At 36.1% G+C, this 20,159-nt stretch overlaps 1 protein-coding gene across 9 annotated transcripts in view; it reads right to left on the bottom strand.

The window, feature by feature from the left end:
* The window catches only part of phldb2b (pleckstrin homology-like domain, family B, member 2b), a 49,047-nt gene extending 32,074 nt beyond the window's left edge, over nucleotides 1–16,973 (bottom strand). For 4 of the 9 annotated variants that reach the window (XM_079406968.1, XM_079406973.1, XM_079406971.1 and 1 more), the window contains exons 1-4: nucleotides 16,621–16,935; nucleotides 6,470–6,538; nucleotides 5,250–5,373; nucleotides 3,351–3,533 (exon numbers count right to left, since the gene is read on the bottom strand). In XM_079406968.1, the coding sequence (XP_079263094.1) occupies nucleotides 3,351–3,533; nucleotides 5,250–5,373; nucleotides 6,470–6,538; nucleotides 16,621–16,644 (400 nt within the window). In that variant the 5' untranslated portion in view covers nucleotides 16,645–16,935. Of the gene's footprint in view, nucleotides 1–1,364; nucleotides 1,514–3,350; nucleotides 3,534–5,249; nucleotides 5,374–6,469; nucleotides 6,539–16,620 lie in introns of those variants that run through there. The other 5 variants (XM_079406966.1, XM_079406967.1, XM_079406969.1 and 2 more) reach the window with 4 other exon arrangements.
* Nucleotides 16,974–20,159: the final 3,186 nt, after the last annotated feature.

Raw genomic sequence — 20,159 nt, forward strand, 5'->3', positions numbered from 1 at the left:
TCATGCGCTGATTTCATAACACCAGATGGACACAATGTGCAGGAAAATAAAACCCTGAGTCAGTCAACACACTTGCATAGGCATTACACGTCCAGAGAAACACTCACGAAACAGAAACATAAACAGGCACACGTGTGCACACGCTCGTAAGTGTTTAGTCTACACAGCTGTACTCCTAAGGCTAAATAAATACACTTTCAAAAGAACAAAGATGTACACATCTAAATTTTTTGGCACCTAAGGTGACTGTATTCCAATTCTGTTTCATGTACTTCCATGCAGAATACATTTGTGTAGGTTCATAAAAAAGTTTCCAAGACTTTCATAAAAAGAGTTTGCACTTGTAGTTTATTGCAAGTCTTTTCCTGCCCCACAAATGAATCCACAAACACAGCTGCTGCATCTTATAAACTCTCTCTTCTAAAGTCAGGCTTGGATTAAAAATGAGAGTCCTTTGATCACATAATTAAATGTGCATGCTACTTTATGAACAGTTCCATGCTCAAATTATTGGATTAGCAGCACCACAAGGAAACAATCTTCTGGTACATATAAAACATTTAATTTATCTGTTTAGCGCTATAAATTAGAGGGGGAAACATTTAAGATCATAGCAGGGATATTAGGTAAATGTTATTTGATAATTAAGAAGAAAACCATCATCTTTTGCTCAGGAAACATGCTGACGTGCAAACACTAAGAGAAAACAACAATCACATAATCAACCATATGATACTCTAAAACAATCTGAGGAAAGTTAATTATAATATATGCATGCATTAAAGCCAACTTAATTATTGTGAAATAATGTTTATCATTTGAAATTAAAAATTAGATTACCACAAAAATCTAAATAAGCCAAAAAACATTTTATAATAGTTTAAAATAGTTTTTATTTTATTTTATTATATTATTGTTACAGCCCACCCTGAACTAACAGTGTAGTAAGTTGTAGCAACAGCAGTTTTTGTACTTGACAGTCATTTACATAAAAAGATAAACTGTGGATTTCTATACGACTTGTAATTTGTAACAGACAAATATGGGAATATTGTATAAAAGTTTAGACAGCGCAAAAAGTGGTTTCCCTTTAGCCTTATATGACGTCACGCAAGACAATCAATTACCAGGTTAAACATTTACATTTAATTTTAAAATTATGAAATTAAGAAAAAAGACAGATAAAAACTAGTCGGCTCACTCAAGCAGGTTCAAAAATAAAGTTTTATTGTTTATTATTAAGTATGATGTGCTACAATAATAACATTTCTGTAATGAACGACGCGTGGATTCAATGTAAAAGTCTAAACCACATATCTAATCAATTTGCTGAGGAAAACGATAAATAAGAAAGGAAAACAAACCTTTTAAGAAGTCTCATTGAGCGAGTATCTCAAAGCATCAGCGGATCTCTGCAGTCAATTAGTGTTTGAAGCCGAAAGCTATGACCCGCGTGCGTGCGTTTCACTGTATGATAAACGCTCGCGCTTCACGTTCCTCCTCTCCTGAAGTCAATGAGAATAACGCAAACGCTCCAAACCCAACCTAAAGGGGTGGTGATCTTTACAAACTCAAGTAGCTACAACATGGGAGGGAAGTCCAGCTGTTACCAAGCTGTAACTCGTTGTTGAAAGTAAGTCAAAGCTTTTATTTTCAATAACGTGTTACTATGAACACTGGTAATCTTAATATTTACCCTGTTTGTTAAAGCAAACACTTTAAAAGTAAGTGAAAGGGGCGAATTAACCCCACCCCCTCTATTTTCTTTGTCTACCTTCTCAGAGATAAAGTTACCTGAGTGAAACCCCATGAACAACTTGAGGAGAAGAAACAAAATGAAGATCATAGAATAAACCAAGTTTGCATTTTTTTCCAAGATCTTTGTAGCCCTCTGCAGGATTTGCCAGTTGAGTAATAATTTGTGCAACTCTGACTGAAATCAATTTTTCCTCTTGCACAAGACTGAGCATAATCTTGTTCAGTTTTCTGACCTCTCCACAACACAATGAGAAATCTGATTTCATTCTGGCTCAAAAGTCAATAGTACATAAAAAAAAGTAGTATGTATAAAATAACGTGTTTAAAATATTATAAAATGGACCCTCTTCTAAAATGTTAAAGCATCTATTTGCAAGTATGGACCCACTTATACTTGTGTATAAAAAAAGTGTAAGATAATATATATTGTTTCTGATATAAATGTGTTGAATTATTAACAAAAACTATTAGAATACAAGATAAATATTTAAAAAATTCACTGTAGAAATATAAAAACACACACACACACATATATATTTCAGTATTCTTATAAATATATTTCAGTAACAGCGAAAATCTGTTTTCAATAGTAGGATTTCTGCTGTTTACATACCAGACACCTCAGTCAGGATTAGATAACTACCCAACAGATTCACATAGTCTGGAACAGTCTAATAATAGATTGAGTCTGACACAAATCAAAGAATTTGCCAAACAAATTAAGTTTTGTCATTGCCTGGGGCGAAGTGATGGCATTTGCTGTATCACAGTGAGTGGAGGAGGTGGAACAGACCTCTAACTGAGCTCTGCTGATTATTACCAGCCCTGTAGCTCACGTGCGCTCTGTTTTAATCTAATTGACTCAAAGCATTTAGAGTCAGGGGAGGTTAGCCTCAAATATGCCTCTATTTCTCATTGACAGGGTATCCTTTAATAACTAGCATGTGGCTTCTTTTTGCAATACAGATGTATAAAATTAGTTCTTTCAAAACTGGTCCCTCTGTAGTTTTCTAAAAGCATTCAGAAACAGAAAGAAATTTGTCTTCATTTGCATCACAGTCATGCCTGTTGATAGTCCCTCCCACAGAAACAAAGGCAGAAGCGGAGGACACGTTTCGCAACCCTGTCAATATTTGCACTTCATGACTGAAAAGTGTCAGAATAAGTCTGCTAAATGTTTATCTGACTCGCTCTCACTGAGATGCGAAAGAAAATAAGCATAGAGAATGATGGCTCGTTTGTTGAGGAACTCGGTGAGGCTAAAGAATGCACGAATTATGGGAAAATACTACTTTGGGGAAGAAAAGCTGAGCTTGGTAGCTCACTCTAACACTTCTGGAAGCTCTGAGTCACAGCGTCGCATTAAGAAAAGATCCAAAACCACACCAATTAAACTCTGTGTGACGTCCAGAACCAAGACCCTGCTGGAAAGACACATTATGCATTTCCAATACATAACGCACTTCATTCCCAGGTCATAAACCTCTTCCCCTTTTCATTTACTCAGACACTGTGTTTTCCAAAGTAAACAAACAAAAACATGCATGCTGTAAATGCATTTTCACTGAAGCGCTCTCATATTGGTAACCGACCTTGCGTGAGTTGTGTGGGTCTGGTAACGGGAACTCCGTCGAGTGAACACAGGTGTCCACATGGGTCAAGAGTGACGACCCCTCCTCTGTTCTCAATCCTGCAGTGTTCTGCTTCAATGCCGGGACCCTCAATTGTGATGTCCTGAGGTACAGGGGCATCGTCACGGCCTATGCGTGTTACTCCTGGAAATAAAAAGCAATTCAGTTTGTAACTGTAAGTGCAAGCTTTTAGTGCCACTGTGAGTTTAATTTAAATTAATGTTGACTGCAAGAAATGTAAGATTGTAAATGCATATGTCTGCATTGTGGTAATCTATATTTCATCAGTTCATCCATAAATCCTGCATATTGTGCTGCTGTTAGTTCAACCGACAGGTTTGAACTTCAGTGCCAAAAAATTCTCACCAAATTCTCAGGCTTTTAGAGTTGTCAGTGATTTACAAGCAATGTTAAGGTAAACCGTGGCTAGGGCACCAGACTAAATATTATTAAGGAAAAATATTCTAAGGGTTTATTTGGGGTATATTTGGTATAAATTTAGTTTGAAAAAAAAAAAACTTGTTTAAACACGGCACTCAGTCTTACAAAAAAGTTGTCACATCAATATACTAAACAATAACCAATACTATTTAGTTTCAATACATTTTTTTACATTAATTTCTAATAATATAATAATAAAATTATTCTTAATTTCAATAAAACTGTGTTGTGAATATGTATTTTTCATTACATGGTGTCATATGAACAAGCAGTCAGTAAATGGACTCAAATCTATCACAGTAACAGTTCATTTTGAATCAGTCTTGGCTGTTTGCATTTACATAACTATAAAATGACTCAGTTAGGGAGACACTTGTGAATTATTTGTTACTTGTGAAGTAACACTTCTGAATGATTTTAACCTATGAGTTTGAAACCATTTTGTTATTTTTTATTTATTTTTTTTTTTTTGTGACTGATTCAAAAGAGTCAGTTCATAGGAGTCATTTGTTCGTGAATACGGCTTCCGCTTGTGTGTTTGTTGAATGCAGGAAGCCCTTGTTTGCACTCTTGACATTTGACAAAAATGCATCCAAAGTCATCTGGATTGACAAAATGATTTAATTGTTTGCTTGTTTTTTTCTTAATTTGTGACTATTTTAGTCACTGTTTGGAGACTTGTTCCTGGCATGGAGATGAACTGTTCCAAGGAATGGTGTGTGTGTTTCTGTTTTACATTTCCACTCTTCTCTGACCTCTGCTGGCTCACACACTCAACCAGTGACGCAAATCACCCCCTTACAGCTTTACTTCAATACCTCACAGTCTATTACTAACGGATATGGTCAAATATTTGCTCTTTTTATATCAAAATATAATTAGACTGCCACGAAATAGCAAGTCTTTGTGTGTGTTTGGCACTATGGTGGTACTGTAATATTTGTGACTTTATTACTCCGTCCCACTAGGAGGAAGTCAGCTTAACTCTTTGTCCTGTCTCTATTCTGATTGGTGCAGGAAATGAAGTGTGCAGCCTTTCTCAGATTGCATTCCAGCATTTACCATGGTGACCGTGATAAGAGGAGCGAGGAATGAGCAAGGGCCATATGCGCAGACGTGGTGTTAGAGCAAGTCTGACACCTGTGTGTAATCAGAGACAGGTGGGTCAATCTTACTGCTTATTTAAGGTAAACATTAAATAAGATGCACTGGGTTCCGGCTTTACATCCCATCCTTCTGCCCTCTTCCTCCATGATAAGTGCACTAAAAATAAAAGCCACATGCATCCACTGTTTCATGAAGGCACACATACTGTAGATAGAGGGGCTTATTTACAAATCTATTCTTTGCAGGCTATTGTTCATGGTTATTTGGATTTGTGTGTGAGGGAGAAAAACAGAGAGAAAAAAAAGCACATACCCTCCTTTAGAGGTAGTAGAGTTATGGCTACACTGAGTCTTCCGCTGCCCAGGCTGACCAGGTGAGGGGTCGCGGTTTGTACCTTCAGTCCTTTTCCTGTGTCAATCAGGTCCAGTGGTGGATTCTAAAACAGTGCATTACAGCTCATTAACAGTTCCTACCTCAAAGAACAGGTGTCCGTTCTTTGTACCTCGCTTAATACATCTGAGATGATTTGAAAGATGCCAGATCTTCTAATCGTGATAACTGATCTCTGGCTAATTTGGTTCTTCAAACAAATTGGCGTATTAGATGAAAATATCTGGATTAAGTTGTCTAAGATTACTGCGCATTCTCGTGTTCCCCGAAAAGGGTCAGATGTAGCGATACTCAAAACTATGATCAGCAATGCAGCGATTGGCTGGAGGCAAGACAGCAATGTAATGACATCATATAATTAAAAAAGACACCTGACAAAAACTTGACAAACTTTTATAAGGAAACAGCCAAGAGAACAAAACTGCATAAATGTTATAACAGATAAATGAAATGTGCACCGTTTCATTTTTTACATGATTCCCAATTATATATATTTACGATTTCTACTATCTGTACAGGCTTTACATTTTTATTTCAATGTTGCAATTAGCAATTCCTTTAATTTTATCTTTGAAACAGATGTGTTACGTGACAGCATTAACTAAAGTTTCTTAAGGGTCAAGATCAAGCTATCTGCATCTCCTGCGCTCCATGAAGACACTCCCATAATAGCTGTCACCACCCAAATTAATGCACGGCTCAGATAAACTACATGTGTCTTAAGACTCGAATACAATTATGAAGTAATTATTTTATCATGAATAAATATTTCAGTGAATTAAACTGGCCGTGTCTACAGTATTATAGACTACACAACATTATATTATTTTTCAATTTCAACTTTTAATCATTATTATTTTAAATTTCTGTCCCTGGATCAGTAGGGTACGCTTATAATAAAGTAGCAGTGGCTGGGATATATATTTTAAGTATCAATTCTACTTAAAAGACTGTTTACATGAAATAAGCCTGCTCCCGAGCAGGTTTAAGCTCACGGACCTGTTGCTTTGAAAGCAACTCCGGGATGAGCTTCGAAGAACCAAACAATCCAAGATCAAGCAAAATGGTCAACCATCAAATCCATCTAACTGAGTTAGCGACGTACGAAGAACGGGCCCCAGAAAAACAAATGGTCCACTAACCTTAGGAGAACCCAGGCTCTGATCTGACTCCAGATCGAGGACACTCGCTGGGCAGTTTGGCTCTGTATCCTGTACCACACAAGAAGAACAATATGTTTAAACATATACATACTTGTTGTATAATCATCAAAGGGCTTTACAGACCTTTATAGACTTAGCTCCTCAGGAAATATGAGGTGTACTTAACCTAAATGGTTAACCAATTTCTTTTTTTACATTTTTATGCACTCATAATATTCACTGTTTCTTAAGTGGAACACAAATACAAATTTAGCTGGTAAGATTTTATAATGTTTTTGAAAGAAGTCTCTTATGCTTACCAAGTATGCATTTATTTAATCAAAAATACAGTAAAAGCAGTAAAATTATGAAATATGTAATTTATTTCTCTGATAGCAAATATGTTTTTTTTAGCAGCCATTACTCTAGTATTCAGTATCACACGATCCTTCAGAATCATTCTAATATGCTGATTTGGCACTCAAGAAATTTCATAATATAATCAGTGTTTTAAATTTGATGTTCTTCAAAATATTTTTGTGGAAACTGTGCTACAATTTCAGGATTCTTTAACAAGAAAGAATGAAAAAGCATTTATTGGAAGTGGAAATCTTTTGTAAAATTATAAATGTGTTAACCAATGCAGTATGTGAATAGATTTTATTATTGCTCTGGTGGAGGAAAATATTTTTCTGTAAATAATGAGATAAATTTAGATTTGTGGATTCACAACACCTGCAGCACAGTGCATGAGTACTTTTATAATATTGATACATTTTTTAATTGTATTTTATATTGTACTTTTTTTGTATTGTTTAGCGCCAAACAGTACCTGTCAATCTTCAGCTTTCATTGTTTGGAAAAGAGCAGCAAGAACATTGAATTCCTTCTTTTGTGTTCCAGAATGAATACTATATGAGTATGGAAAAGCATGAAGGTAAAGTAAATATTGACAAGAATGCAATTTTAGGGTTAACTAACCCCTTAAAATAACTCTAATAAATTCTAATCAATTGTCCTTCCACTATGTCTGTATGATGTATTATGATGTATAGAAAATTATACTTTAATATTTACTTCAACAAGATGGTTTAGATCATGTAAAGCCAACATTAGCAAACAATTGCTGGTTATCTCTCCATTCTAACTTGAACACCATTGAGTGAATCCAGATAAGAAAAAAAGCTATTATGTTTAATGGCACTCCAGTAACAAGATAGGTACTGCAAAGACACTCACAAACAGCCTCTGAGGGCCATAAACATCAGAGTGAATATACTCACTATCTAATCCAGCAGCCACACGTAACATAGGTTGGAATGTGTGTGAAAACGATTCCAAAGGAGCAAAAAACAGAGTGGGAGTAAAAGCAAGGAATGTTCCATGCCTATTATTTCCCACGAGTCACTGGGAGTGTTTGGCATACCATGCCAATAGTAAGAAATGGCCTTTGCTTTGGTGCTGCCATCCCAGATTTGCGGTTACCATAGAGAAGGGCTTATGTACATTTCTGCTAACCCTGCTCACATACGTATACATGTAGCGAGAAGTATTTGGACACTTAAGACACAGTTAAACTGTAATAATTTCATTGCATTAGAAACATAATATCAAACCATGTGGGTGCAAATGCCAAATGCTACTGGACTGCAGAACTGGTTCCAATTTGATTTTTAGTGAGGACAGTTTGACTCAATTTTCATAATGTAAGCCCTTTTTTGTCTTAAGTGCCCACATACTTTTTTTGGGTTCTTCAGACCTGAAAGCAGGAATTGCATGTGCCATTCCTGCTCTGCCTGAGAGGAACATCTGACCATACCGCCTCACGCTGTTCCCGTTTCCTCCGATACAAAACTGACTTCCTCAATGAGGTCATTGCTGTTCAAACGCCCTCATTTCCAATCCACACGCCAGGGTCCAATGAGAGTGCACCTAAAACCATGCTTTTATACTATTGTTTGCCATGTTAGTCACATGTTAGCAGTACAGATATGCTCGTACGTTTATACACTCCATATACATTATACACTCCAATGGCTTTTTATTTGATTATTTTTTAGCACTGCCCTACATAGCTGTGATAAAACATTTAATAAGCAAACACACAAGGATTGGGGAATATGTACAACTTTTTAGGCCTGTTTAAGTTCACTGATTTTAAGGTCGGTAAGTTTTTTTTTTTTTTTTGAACGAAGCATCTTTTGCTTACCAAGGCTGCAATTATTTAATCAAAAATACCGGTAGGTATTATATAAATATTATAATAATATTGCAATTTAAAATCATTAAAAACAATGTAATAAAACATAATTTAATCATTTATTTGAAATAGAATATTTTTTAACATTATAAATATATATTTTTGTCACTTTCGATCAATTTAATGCAGCCTGGCTAATAAAAGTAATAATTTATTTTTTAAAAATCTTACTAACCCCAAACTTTTGAATTATAGTGTATTTAGATAAGGTTATTTATACTATAAACTCGCTTGATTTAAAGTGAGCAGAAATTAATCAGCACTGTATACACTTTAAAACTGCGGTTAATTCACTCTTTAAGGTCAACTTTAAGTTCTTTAAGCCCTTTAGGATATTTAAGACCCTAAGTTCAAGTCTGGCCACATCCCAAGAGGGCACTTGACAATAACATGACCTACTTTATAGCTCAACAACAACTGCACATGAACCATAAACCCCTTCCTCAACTTTCTTTGCCCTCTTTCCTGACAGGTAGACAGGCATGTTCCTGCAAAAATGTCCCAGTGTTTTGCTTCTGAGAGCTACTTTGGTATGTCACCCCAGGATCAAAATACCATCTACATTCCTCTGTAGCACCTCTCCATCCAATCAGCTCTTGGGATTATAGATGTGGGCAACTGTGGGGAGATAAGGGCAGGTTTGCTGTTTAAACACTGGCTGATCTTTGTTTGATGACCCCGACTATGGCTTTAGTCATCAAGACCTCTTGATTCAGGTAGAAGCTGCAATGTTCAGGCATGTTCAGACATCTACAGAAAACAAAGAAGCCAGACAGGCTGTTCATAAAGACTGCAGAGGGTTATTTACATGCAGGAAGGAAATCAAATGGGGGAAGGAAGAGGGGGAGAGTGTTAATTTGAAAACAACATTTATTTTATGAGCCACTGAGATAGGATGAAAGATAAGACTGTGGAGACAGACTCGGAGAGAAAAACAGAAGTGTTACAAGAACATTGAGACTTTAGATCTATGATGAAGAAACAGAAGAGGCAGGCAAGGCCAGAATTTGACACAAAGGGCTTTTTGAGTCCTTGTGATTTACGCAAGACTAGTGGGAGGACATTCCTGACGACTCCATCGACTCAGCTGTAACACACATGGATGATCAAAGAAGGATCACACATTCAAGTCTCACCCAGAGTTGCAGGACGGGTGGTGACAGCCACACACAATGGTTGCGTTTCGGCGGACGGGTGGGAGATTTAAAAAGGGAAACGGTCTGTCAACCTCCCCCTGTTTTCATTCCTTTCCCTCATCAGATCTAACAAGAACGCTGGCAGAAACACGGTCGCTTTCCAGGTCATTTACAAATGCGTTTGGCGTAGGCTGATCTTGCTTTTGATGGTTGGGTTCATCTTTCTGTCCTACATATGGGCTGTGTTTGGAATGGAATACTAGCTTACTATTTACTGTGTACTGCCACCCTTTGGATAAAAGTTCTTTATTGGCAACTATGGTCCTATGAAGAACCTTTAACATTCATGTTTCCTTTATTCACTGAAAGGTTCTTTGGGGTGAATAGTTCTTTGAAGAACCATAGAAGAACCATACATAAATGGATCTACTATGGTTCGTCTGTTAGTCTCTTTTTGGATCCTTTATTTTAAGGGCTCTGCTATTATTTATCAAGGCATTATAGTTCAATAAAAATGTTAAATATTAGCATGCTACATTGTTGTCACATGACCTTATCACAAGTGAGCAAATGTGTTGTATATGGCACATTTTGGCAAATGCATTGTATGCAGTGTATACATACTGCTGGACTAGTCAGGTGATTGCCTAGGGACTCGGGCTTTGAGGAGGGGCCTCCATAATCCCCTATGCCAGTCCACCAGTCAAGACGGGAAGCAAATACTAGCCTCATTGTTCGTTGGATATAGTTGAATTGTCCCTCATCTGCAATTAAACCAATTAATGTTGCAGTTTCAAAGCCTTCTGAATATTTGCGTAACGAACACATCCTTCAGGTGCTGCGAACTATGCGATGCAAAGGGCTAAATAGGCATGCAAAGACAAAGTAGGCTACAGCTCCTAATGCAGCTGTGTGAGTTGTTGTCATCATCTGTTTTAGAGTGTTGCAATGTATTCGCTGTAGATCAGCGTCATTTATGAAAAGATCATTCACCGCTTTATTATGAGTTTAAAAGAGCGTGAGCGTCGTTGATGCACCCAGACGCGACGCTTTGAATTTGCACGTACAATGAAGCTACAATAGCTTCAACTTCAAGAATAGCTACAAGTTAAAGCAGAGAAGTTTGTATTCAAAGTTAAGAAGCAAACACATTATAACTTTTTTAATGATTATATTACCACTAACATAACATAGCCTCAGCTAATTAGAAAATAACTTTTTCAGCTTCGTAGCGATCGTGTCTTTCTCTTACACTTGATTTGTGTATATATATCATATTTAAGGAAACTATGCAATACATTATCATATAATTGATATTAATAATATGACAATATCTGTAGTCAATATTGATAAAATGGGAGAGGGAAATCCTGCCCATACCCAGCTAAAATTGATGAAAGCACTAATGTTCTTCTAATGAAGTGGTATTCTGGAACTGTGAATAAATTTAATAAAACAGCAAAAAATAACAACAACAATAACATCTTCATTAAACAAAAAAGAGATTACCTTAGATAAACTTGAATCAATATGTACATACAGTGCGGTTAAAAGTTTGCACCCATTCCAATTTTTTAAAATGTTTTTGAAAGAAATTTCTAATGCTTATTTAGCCGGAACAGAACAAAACAGTAATATTCAACAAGGATATGTTAAACAGATAAACAAAAAGTGATAGTAAAGAGACTTATATTGTTATAAAATAAAATATATATATAAAACATTTGAATAAAAAAAATAATTAAAAAAATCCAGAAAAAAAAGTATCACAGATTATAAAATAAACATTAAGCACTGTTTCTAACACTGATAATAAATCAGCATATTAGAATGATTTCTGTATGATCATGTGACACTGAAGACTGGAGTAATGGCTGATGAAAATTCAGCTTTCACAGAAATATATTTTAAAGTATAGTAAAATGGTAAACCATTATTTTAAATTGTAATAATATTTCACAATATTATTGTTTTTTTTTTTGCTGTATTTTTGATCAAATAAATCAAGGCTTGATAAGCAAAGGAGACTTCTTTCAAATAGATTAAAAATAGGCTAGTAATGTGTCCAAACTTTTGTACCATACAAGACAAAATATGCAAAATTTAAAATTAAATGTTGTATAAATAAAAAGGTTAGGAATCATATTTGTTTAAAGTGCTATTTTGTGGGGGTGGGGGGCCTCCAACATGAATTTGCCTAGGGCCTCCTATGTCTAGAACCGGCCCTGGCAACAGTACAGCAATATTTAGCGCCACAGAAAAATAAATCAGTAGTGATATAATGTCTTCACAGACTGAATGCAAAAACAACATACAATGTAAGCCAGCTCAATTCACTAAACAAGTAACTCTTATGAACTCTTATGAATGCAGCATGAGCAGTGTAGTCTGATTCCTGGACAAATTACTCTTGTGAGCAAGTTTTTTTAGTAAATCTAAAGTGTACATCATTGTCCAGTGTAGCCTGAGTTACCAACAAATGACTCTTACGAGCATGTTCTTTTAAAAGAATCACAATTGTACAGCGTAGTCTGAAAGTGTAGTCAGATTCCTGAACTAATGGTTCTACTTACAGAATAAGTGAACCACAATTGTACAGTGTAACCTGTGTCGTCCGAATGACTCCTTTTAAGTGAATAAAAACTGCACATCGCTACAAGTGTATCCTGATTCATTAACAAATTACTCTCTTGAGCCAGTTCTGTTTATTGAGTGAAAAACATGCAGCACAACCAGTATAGTCTGATTCCCGAATGAATGACTCTTGTGAGGCTATACTTTTAATTCAATAGTTCAAAAAGTAACTAGTAACCTCTTTAATAGGATTCAGTCTGACAGTCCTTCACTGAACGGTTACTGAATCAACATTTGACTCACTAAATTGATTATTATAATTATTTTCAGTGATGTCCATGTCGAAATGAAACTTTCAGATTTGCAACTATCTCTAGCATAGAATAAATGAAGGGATATTCATATATAGCCTTAGATACAAGAAATGTCATGAATGCAGGCTTTGTGTTGGCTCTGAAATTATAGTGCCATGTTAAAGAGATATTTTGACATGTCTTTTTATTAGGGGTCATCATCTTTCGATTAAAGGTCACGCACTCGCCTCTTTAACAATATCAGCATAGAAAACCCATCTGATCTCTCAAAGGTGGCGAAGCAGCGCTGCTTATTTAGACCAGTCTGTCACATGTGACAATGATCTCATTGTGCCTGGACCTCAGCTTAATATGGGATCCCCTTCATGGCATGCATCTCATTTACGAAGGGTTGAAGCAGCCCCCTTGGACACACTCAGTGATGCGAGATCTTTTAGGTAGACAAACCACTCTCTGTTCTGAGTTTCCTCCCCTTCTAGTCTTTCACTGACTATCAGGCCACTGAAAATCATTATATTGCATTAGGAGGGTGATATTAATGCTGTTATGTTTTAAAATAATAACAGTTAACTATAAAGACCATAATTACAACAGCAATTTGGAACATTTTGTAGCTGTAGGGCGAATGTGACTTGCAGATATTTCGTTTTTTCAATTAAAGACGTGAGGAACTGAATAAATAATTGGTCTAATGCAAGATTTCAAAAATTGTCTGAAAAAACATATTAAGACCTTTTAAATCATTAGCCTCAAATTCCAAAGTTAACAAATGAAAGCGTGTGGAATGTTGTTACAGCTGCATATGGCTGCAGGAATAAGGAAATCCACATTAGGCTGCAAAACCTTACGCAATATTATTCTAACAGTATTCCTCTAAAGCGCAGATTTCTTTTACCATAATATGTAGAGCTTTTTTACACACAAAGCCAGTTTAAACAGTCAGTCTATTTGAAAACTTGTTGAATTTTCGACATTGTACAAGTTAATGTTTTTCCGTTTATTTTAACAAAACGTTGACATTATCACTCAGTACCATAAAACCACTTGTTTATCATTAACAGTATATAATATTATTTTATATATGTGTAATATATTTGTGTTTAAAGTTTATACTCCATAGTCGAAACCGAGTACGTGTGATCGCGAATCTCGAAAGTGAAAGTGAAACTAAAAAGCGATCGTGCATTTGAAAGCGGTTTCAATGGCCAGCATATTAATAGCAGTTCCCTGATGCCTGCATTTTATTTACTATATAATTACCCAACGATATAACTGTGCGAGAAAGTATTGAAATATATATTTTCCCTGTGTTTCCTTCCTGTGAGCTACTGAAATGAGCCGCACTGTCAAACAGCCAATCAGAGCAGAGCTCAACATTATTATTCATGACCCTTCCAAATAAGGTAATAACAGACCATTTCATTCTAGGGAGAAATCCTAGGGTTGTAAATGGACATGTAAAACCGTTTCTGGAGAATTTTTGCCTTTACCTAAGCCACATACCTTCTATGTAGATATGATCAAATAAAATACAATTCAAGGCATTAATGTTTGCCTACAAAACTACCTCTGGCACTGCACCCCTTTACCTAAATCCAGTTCTTCAGCCCTATGTGCCCTCTAGAAGTTTACGTTCTGCAAGTGAACGACGCATTATTGTGCAATCCCAAAGAGGCACAAAATCACTTTCACAGACTTTTTCATTAACTGTTCCCATCTGGTGGAATGACCTGCCCAACTCAATCCGAGCAGCTGAATCCTTAGCCATCTTCAAAAAACGGCTAAAAACACATCTTTATTTGACCCTCTAACTCTAGCACTCTCTATTCTAATTCTATTTTATCTATCTGTCTTCTTTTTATTTATAAAAAAAACACACACACACAAATACTTGACCCTCTATCAATTGCTTATTCTTGAAAAACTAACACTAGCTTTCTTTTTTCTATTCTATCTACTCGTTTTCTTTAAAAAAACAAACAAAGTCGTGGGCAGTCGTGGCCTAATGGATAGAGAGTCGGACTTGTAACCCGAAGGTCGTGGCTTTGAGTCTCAGGTCCGGCAGGGATTGTAGGTCACGTGGTGGACGAGGAGATACCCCCCTTACTATGTAAAGCGCTTTGAGTGCCTAGAAAAGCGCTATATAAATGTAACGAATTATTAATTATTAGGTCGGGGAGTGAATAACCAACTCTCTCTCCACCCTCAATACCACGACTGAGGTGAGACCCTTGAGCAAGGCACCGAACCCCCAACTGCTCCCCGGGCGCCGCAGCATTGGCTGCCCACTGCTCCGGGTGTATGTTCACTACTGTGTGTACACTTGAATGTTCACCACCTTCCCTTACCTTGCTACGTATACTGCGTTAGGCTAACCGAGACTTGTCATAACACTTGCCTGTTGTTGCTCTTTTGTTGGTTTTGATTGCTTCTATTGTCCTCATTTGTAAGTCGCTTTGGATAAAAGCATCTGCTAAATGATTAAATATAAATATGTAAATAATAAATGAGAGAACAATTTAAAATATTGTATCAATGCATTCTATTGCACCTTTAACATTCATGGAACATTTCCATTCCACAAAATTTTCTTTAGATTTTTTCTCTTTGTGTTCTTCACACTAAGAACACAAAGAGTTATTTTCAAAACGGCGTACTCTTTGGGGAATTCACAATGGTTCTTCTATGGCATCACTGTGAAAATCCCCATTTGGAACCAAGAGTGTATGTTTGTTCCACAGTAAATCACCTGCCTCTGAGGTGATTTTGAATACAAACAAACCTCATGCAGAGGTTTTTTTCTTGCCGCAGGGGTTATACTGATTGACAGAATCATCACTCAGCACAAGTGATTGCTGTCTTTGTTACATCTGCACCATCAACAACCTATCTGCCAATGAGAGCTGTGTGAGTCAGCTGGATCACAGGTTAACACACCTGAGCCCAATTGTATGTTGAGTGACAAGTCCACTGTTTTCACAACTATAGCATGTGGTTCACTTATAGCACCTAGCATCCCTGTGTCTGTCCACATGTTTTTTTTTGCTTTTTATCCCCTCACAATGACTCATTAAATAATTACTGCTCTTATACAAGTAACAATAACAATTGTGCTCTGAGTGCATAGACTGTTACTTTACAACCGTAACATCGGGTTTGAGGGTTCTAATGCTGTTGTTTGTGCACAGATGGGTCATATAAGTCAAATAAAACAAAAACAATGCACAAAAAGCACAACTATAAACCTCAAATCATTTGTTTGGTTCAGTTTGATTATTCTTTGTTCAATCAAGTATCTCATGGCACTAGTTCCTTACCTGTTTGCTTTCAGATTGTTTTAAAAATGGGCTATTTCATTGTCACTGGTGTTTGATGTTTACTGTATGATGCCTATCTCTTAGTTCAGAGTCATGATTCAGTGCTCATGATGAAGTCAACAGACAAAATACATCTAGACCCATGCCACGACTTGTGCCAAGAGTTTATCATAGATTAAATACTATGGCCAAAATAAACCTTATCATATTTATCAGTATTTAACTTACAAGACATTAGACATAAGCAACAATTAGGGACACTTTTAATAAGTTTTGTCCAGCTTGATGAAAATGTCACTATCATCACATGGAATTTTAAAAACCCACACTTTTCCATATACCGTATGTGTATAAATATAGATAAATCATATAGACTGAAAAATATTGCTCTTCCAATATTTCAAGTAAATATCCCTAATTAAAGAATCACCCAGTTAATTATAGACCGAGACACCGTGTGCTTTCGAGTTACTAATAAGAACAGCTTTCTATTAAATAGCTAAAGTTTTATTTTAAGGACTATTTTGAGTAGAACATTAAAAAGTCTCACCATTGCTGAAACGATGTCTGTCATCTTGAATGGCAGCTCCAAAGACACTTATACTGAAGGTGCGTATAACTCTTCCCCAAATGTCCGGTGCGCTTCCAAATGACAGAAACAAAATAAGATCAAGCCTATGCAAGATTTCCCTTTCTCCAAAAGCTCCGCTGAATGTTATCGATAAAGCTGAAAACAAGGACTCCGTTACAAATAACTATTTTTCAAAGAAATTAAGCAAGTCCTGTCCTGTGGCTCTTTGGTGACTTCAAGGCGCTGTCCTGTCGCTCTTGGCCAGCGGCGACTCCGCTGTGCTGTGGAATGCGCAACAGCTGGAACTAGATCGTGCGCTGAAGTGCGCATGCGCACTGGAGTTAGAGGCGCGTGCAGGTCAGCCAGCACTGACAGCTCACTGCTTCTTGTGACATGGGACTAAACATTCACAGCAACAGTTTGAAATTAACCAGAGATTATTGAGAGAATGTTTCACAATATTAACTCAAATGTAGCCTACGATTTTATCAAAATGTTGACCTTAAAACAAGGCCTACATAAAACTTTATATTTCTAGGTTTATATGTTATGTGCTATTCTTATGTCTTATGTTATATTTTCTGCTTTGCTGTGTGCAAAGCATGCATTTATTTATCACTTTTTCCTATTTCTTCTAGTTTCTTGCAGTGTCATTCCTCACCTTCATCCTTATCCTAAGGGAATTTTGAGTATATTATTTAGTATTTTGTATAATATGGATGTATAATGCAATCTTATATGATGAGTACAAACTTTTCTTGCAAGTTTACTTTACTTGGCCAGTTCTTGAATTCTGATTTGAATATATCAAATACCAAAAAGAGGATTTTCTCCTCTCACAAATTATTTAAAAGTCAAGCTGTCAGCTAAAAATATACACTGTGAAACAATTTGTTTATTTACATACACAGTCTACAACATGTCATAAATTCACACCCACCGCCGTTCACACCCAACATCCAGTTTGTGATTAGAGGTCTGAAATCTTTTGGTAAACAGGATGCTCCAGCGCACGCTCCTTCAATTTTCTTTATCCCCGATACTAGACGAATGCCATTTACCAAATAAATAATTCAATAGTGTAACACTGATGCTGTTATTTCTAAAAAAATTAAATAAAAAAGAGCTTAAGATTTTTATTGGTCCTAAATGAGCTGCATGGACAAAGAGAGGGAATGAAGAGCTGGATGACCTTTGGTCAGTTCACAGATGGCCTGTGTTGCCCTTTCAGCCTCACTTCACCCTGGAGACCTGGAGAAACCAGCAGAACCCTCAAACAAAGAGACAGAAGCTACGAACGTTAAGCCAGTTACAAAAAAACACTGGAAGAAGTCCACTGTACCCACAAGGTCACAGCGGCGTGTAATTACACTGCAGTTAGTGTCCCTTTATATAAGTTACTGCATTGCTGCCGACATGAAAAAAACACAACCCCTGACATACTTTCAGGACCTGGAATGAAATAAAGAGTGGGAGTGAACAAAAGGAGAGGCGAGAGTCTGAAAGAAAGGATAGAGAGAAGGAATTTGGTTTGTTAAGGTCTTAAAAAAATTGGTGCACACTTTCATGGAAAGAACAAAGAATGTAATTTCAAAATGCAGCTGGCCAGGTCTCTATGCCTTGAGCTTCTGAAAAAATTGGCAAGATGTTTTTTAAGGCTTGGTGTTACATGTCAAATCACTGATATAAAGTCTGACCACTAAAATTCCACTAATTTTTGGAACTTATTGATCATAGGCCTCATTGATCTGAGCCGACACACCTTCTGAGCCTAAATTATCCACAAATAATGCTTTTTTTCACTTCACTCATATCAATGAGGCCTGTGATCAATCCGTTCCAAAAATAAATATAAATCCTGTACAATTTGAAAGAAAACAAGTTGATTAAAAGACTGAATCCAAGATTTGGTGATATAGCATAATGAGAGATTTACAAGCGTTTTTGATAAGAACACCAAATTAGGTAAAGCACAGCACAAGGGTTAAACATGGACATTTTCAGGATTTTGGAACCTTTAAAAAACACAGTAACATCATGATGTAAAATGAATACGAATTATTGAATATTTTGCATTATTTCTAGTTTACTAATCAAATGAGCAAATTTGTGACATCATGTGTTTCCTTTGTACAGACAGTCAGATGTTCTTGCTTCTGTTGAAGCTCATTAGATTATCTCAAATCATGCAGAAAAACATGATCATCAGATTTTTCAGAAATGTATGGGTTTCAGTGACTTTCAATGTAACTTTTCACTCTCATTGTTATGCTGATAATATAATTTATAATGGAATGGAAAAAATAAATGAGAAAAATGCAAATGCATAGAGCGTATTTGGACCCTACGATATGTCTTCTGGTTCAAAATTTGGATGCATTTCTCATTTGAAATTCAATATCCAAACTGAAAACTGAAGGGGAAACATTCCCTTTACGATAACGGTGGTGAACAAAAAGCCAAAGAGAAATAGAGCAGCTGTGCTGATTAGATCGGTCTCTATTTTCATTCTTTCTTTCTAAATACCTTCATGCTTTGAGCACATAATTGTTTCTTCATTGGATTCAAATGCTCTGTGTCAACTCGTTCACATGCTCCTGATCATTATCTGATGGCTTTCCCATACCAGAGACCACAGAAAACACTCACTGGAATGTGGACATGGTCACAGGGAATTGCAGGTGTGGAAGATCTTGCGCTCTGAAGGATACTCACTTCACGAGTTCACACTTACATATATTTAGCACGAGTTACGTAATGCGTATTTGGCGAGTATGGTAATACGTAGTTGGCGTGCTGTCCTGGGGAAGGGCTCTGAGCTCGGGAATGGCCCGAACCCAGAGTATCCCCCCCCGTAGTATGGTGAGAACTTAGTGATATTGGTGGAGAAGGGGTGGTGGAGGGATGCTGATAGACCGTCTAATGAGTGGAGGTATGTCAGCTGTATTTATATCCATGAGTTGATTGACTTGATTAAGTGCCACTTGTGTTTAATTAGGCTAATTATCTGACGTGCTCCTCCCGAACTTTGTTAATAAAACATCATATTGTTTCTGTGAATACTGGTAAGAACTTTTTTTTTTTTTTTTTTAAATACTGAAGAGCATTAAAATAAGCCGAGATTAAGAAAAAAAAAAAGATGATTACACTTGATTCTGTTTTTAAAATAAATTTCAGCACTTCATTTAAAGGGATTGGGTAAATCTCTCAAAGCCTTTCATGTAAATAATACATTATATTTAAATAAAAATATAAATATTACATTAAAAACTAAAACAAATATAAATATTAGACACAATTAGAAATGTTCCAAGGCCAAAACTAAAATCGAAATAAAAATGTATAAATCTAAATAAATAATAAATATAAATAATTATAAACAAAAACGAATTAATAAATAATATTAAAGTAAAAATAAATTTATAAGGCCACAATGTATAAATTAACTTTTGTATCAATAAACAATTACAGAATGTACTTATCAAAAAAAATAAAAACTTTTTCCCCAGAGGAAAAAA

This window comes from Barbus barbus (assembly GCF_936440315.1).
Source record: "Barbus barbus genome assembly, chromosome: 44".
Lineage (NCBI taxonomy): Eukaryota > Metazoa > Chordata > Actinopteri > Cypriniformes > Cyprinidae > Barbus > Barbus barbus.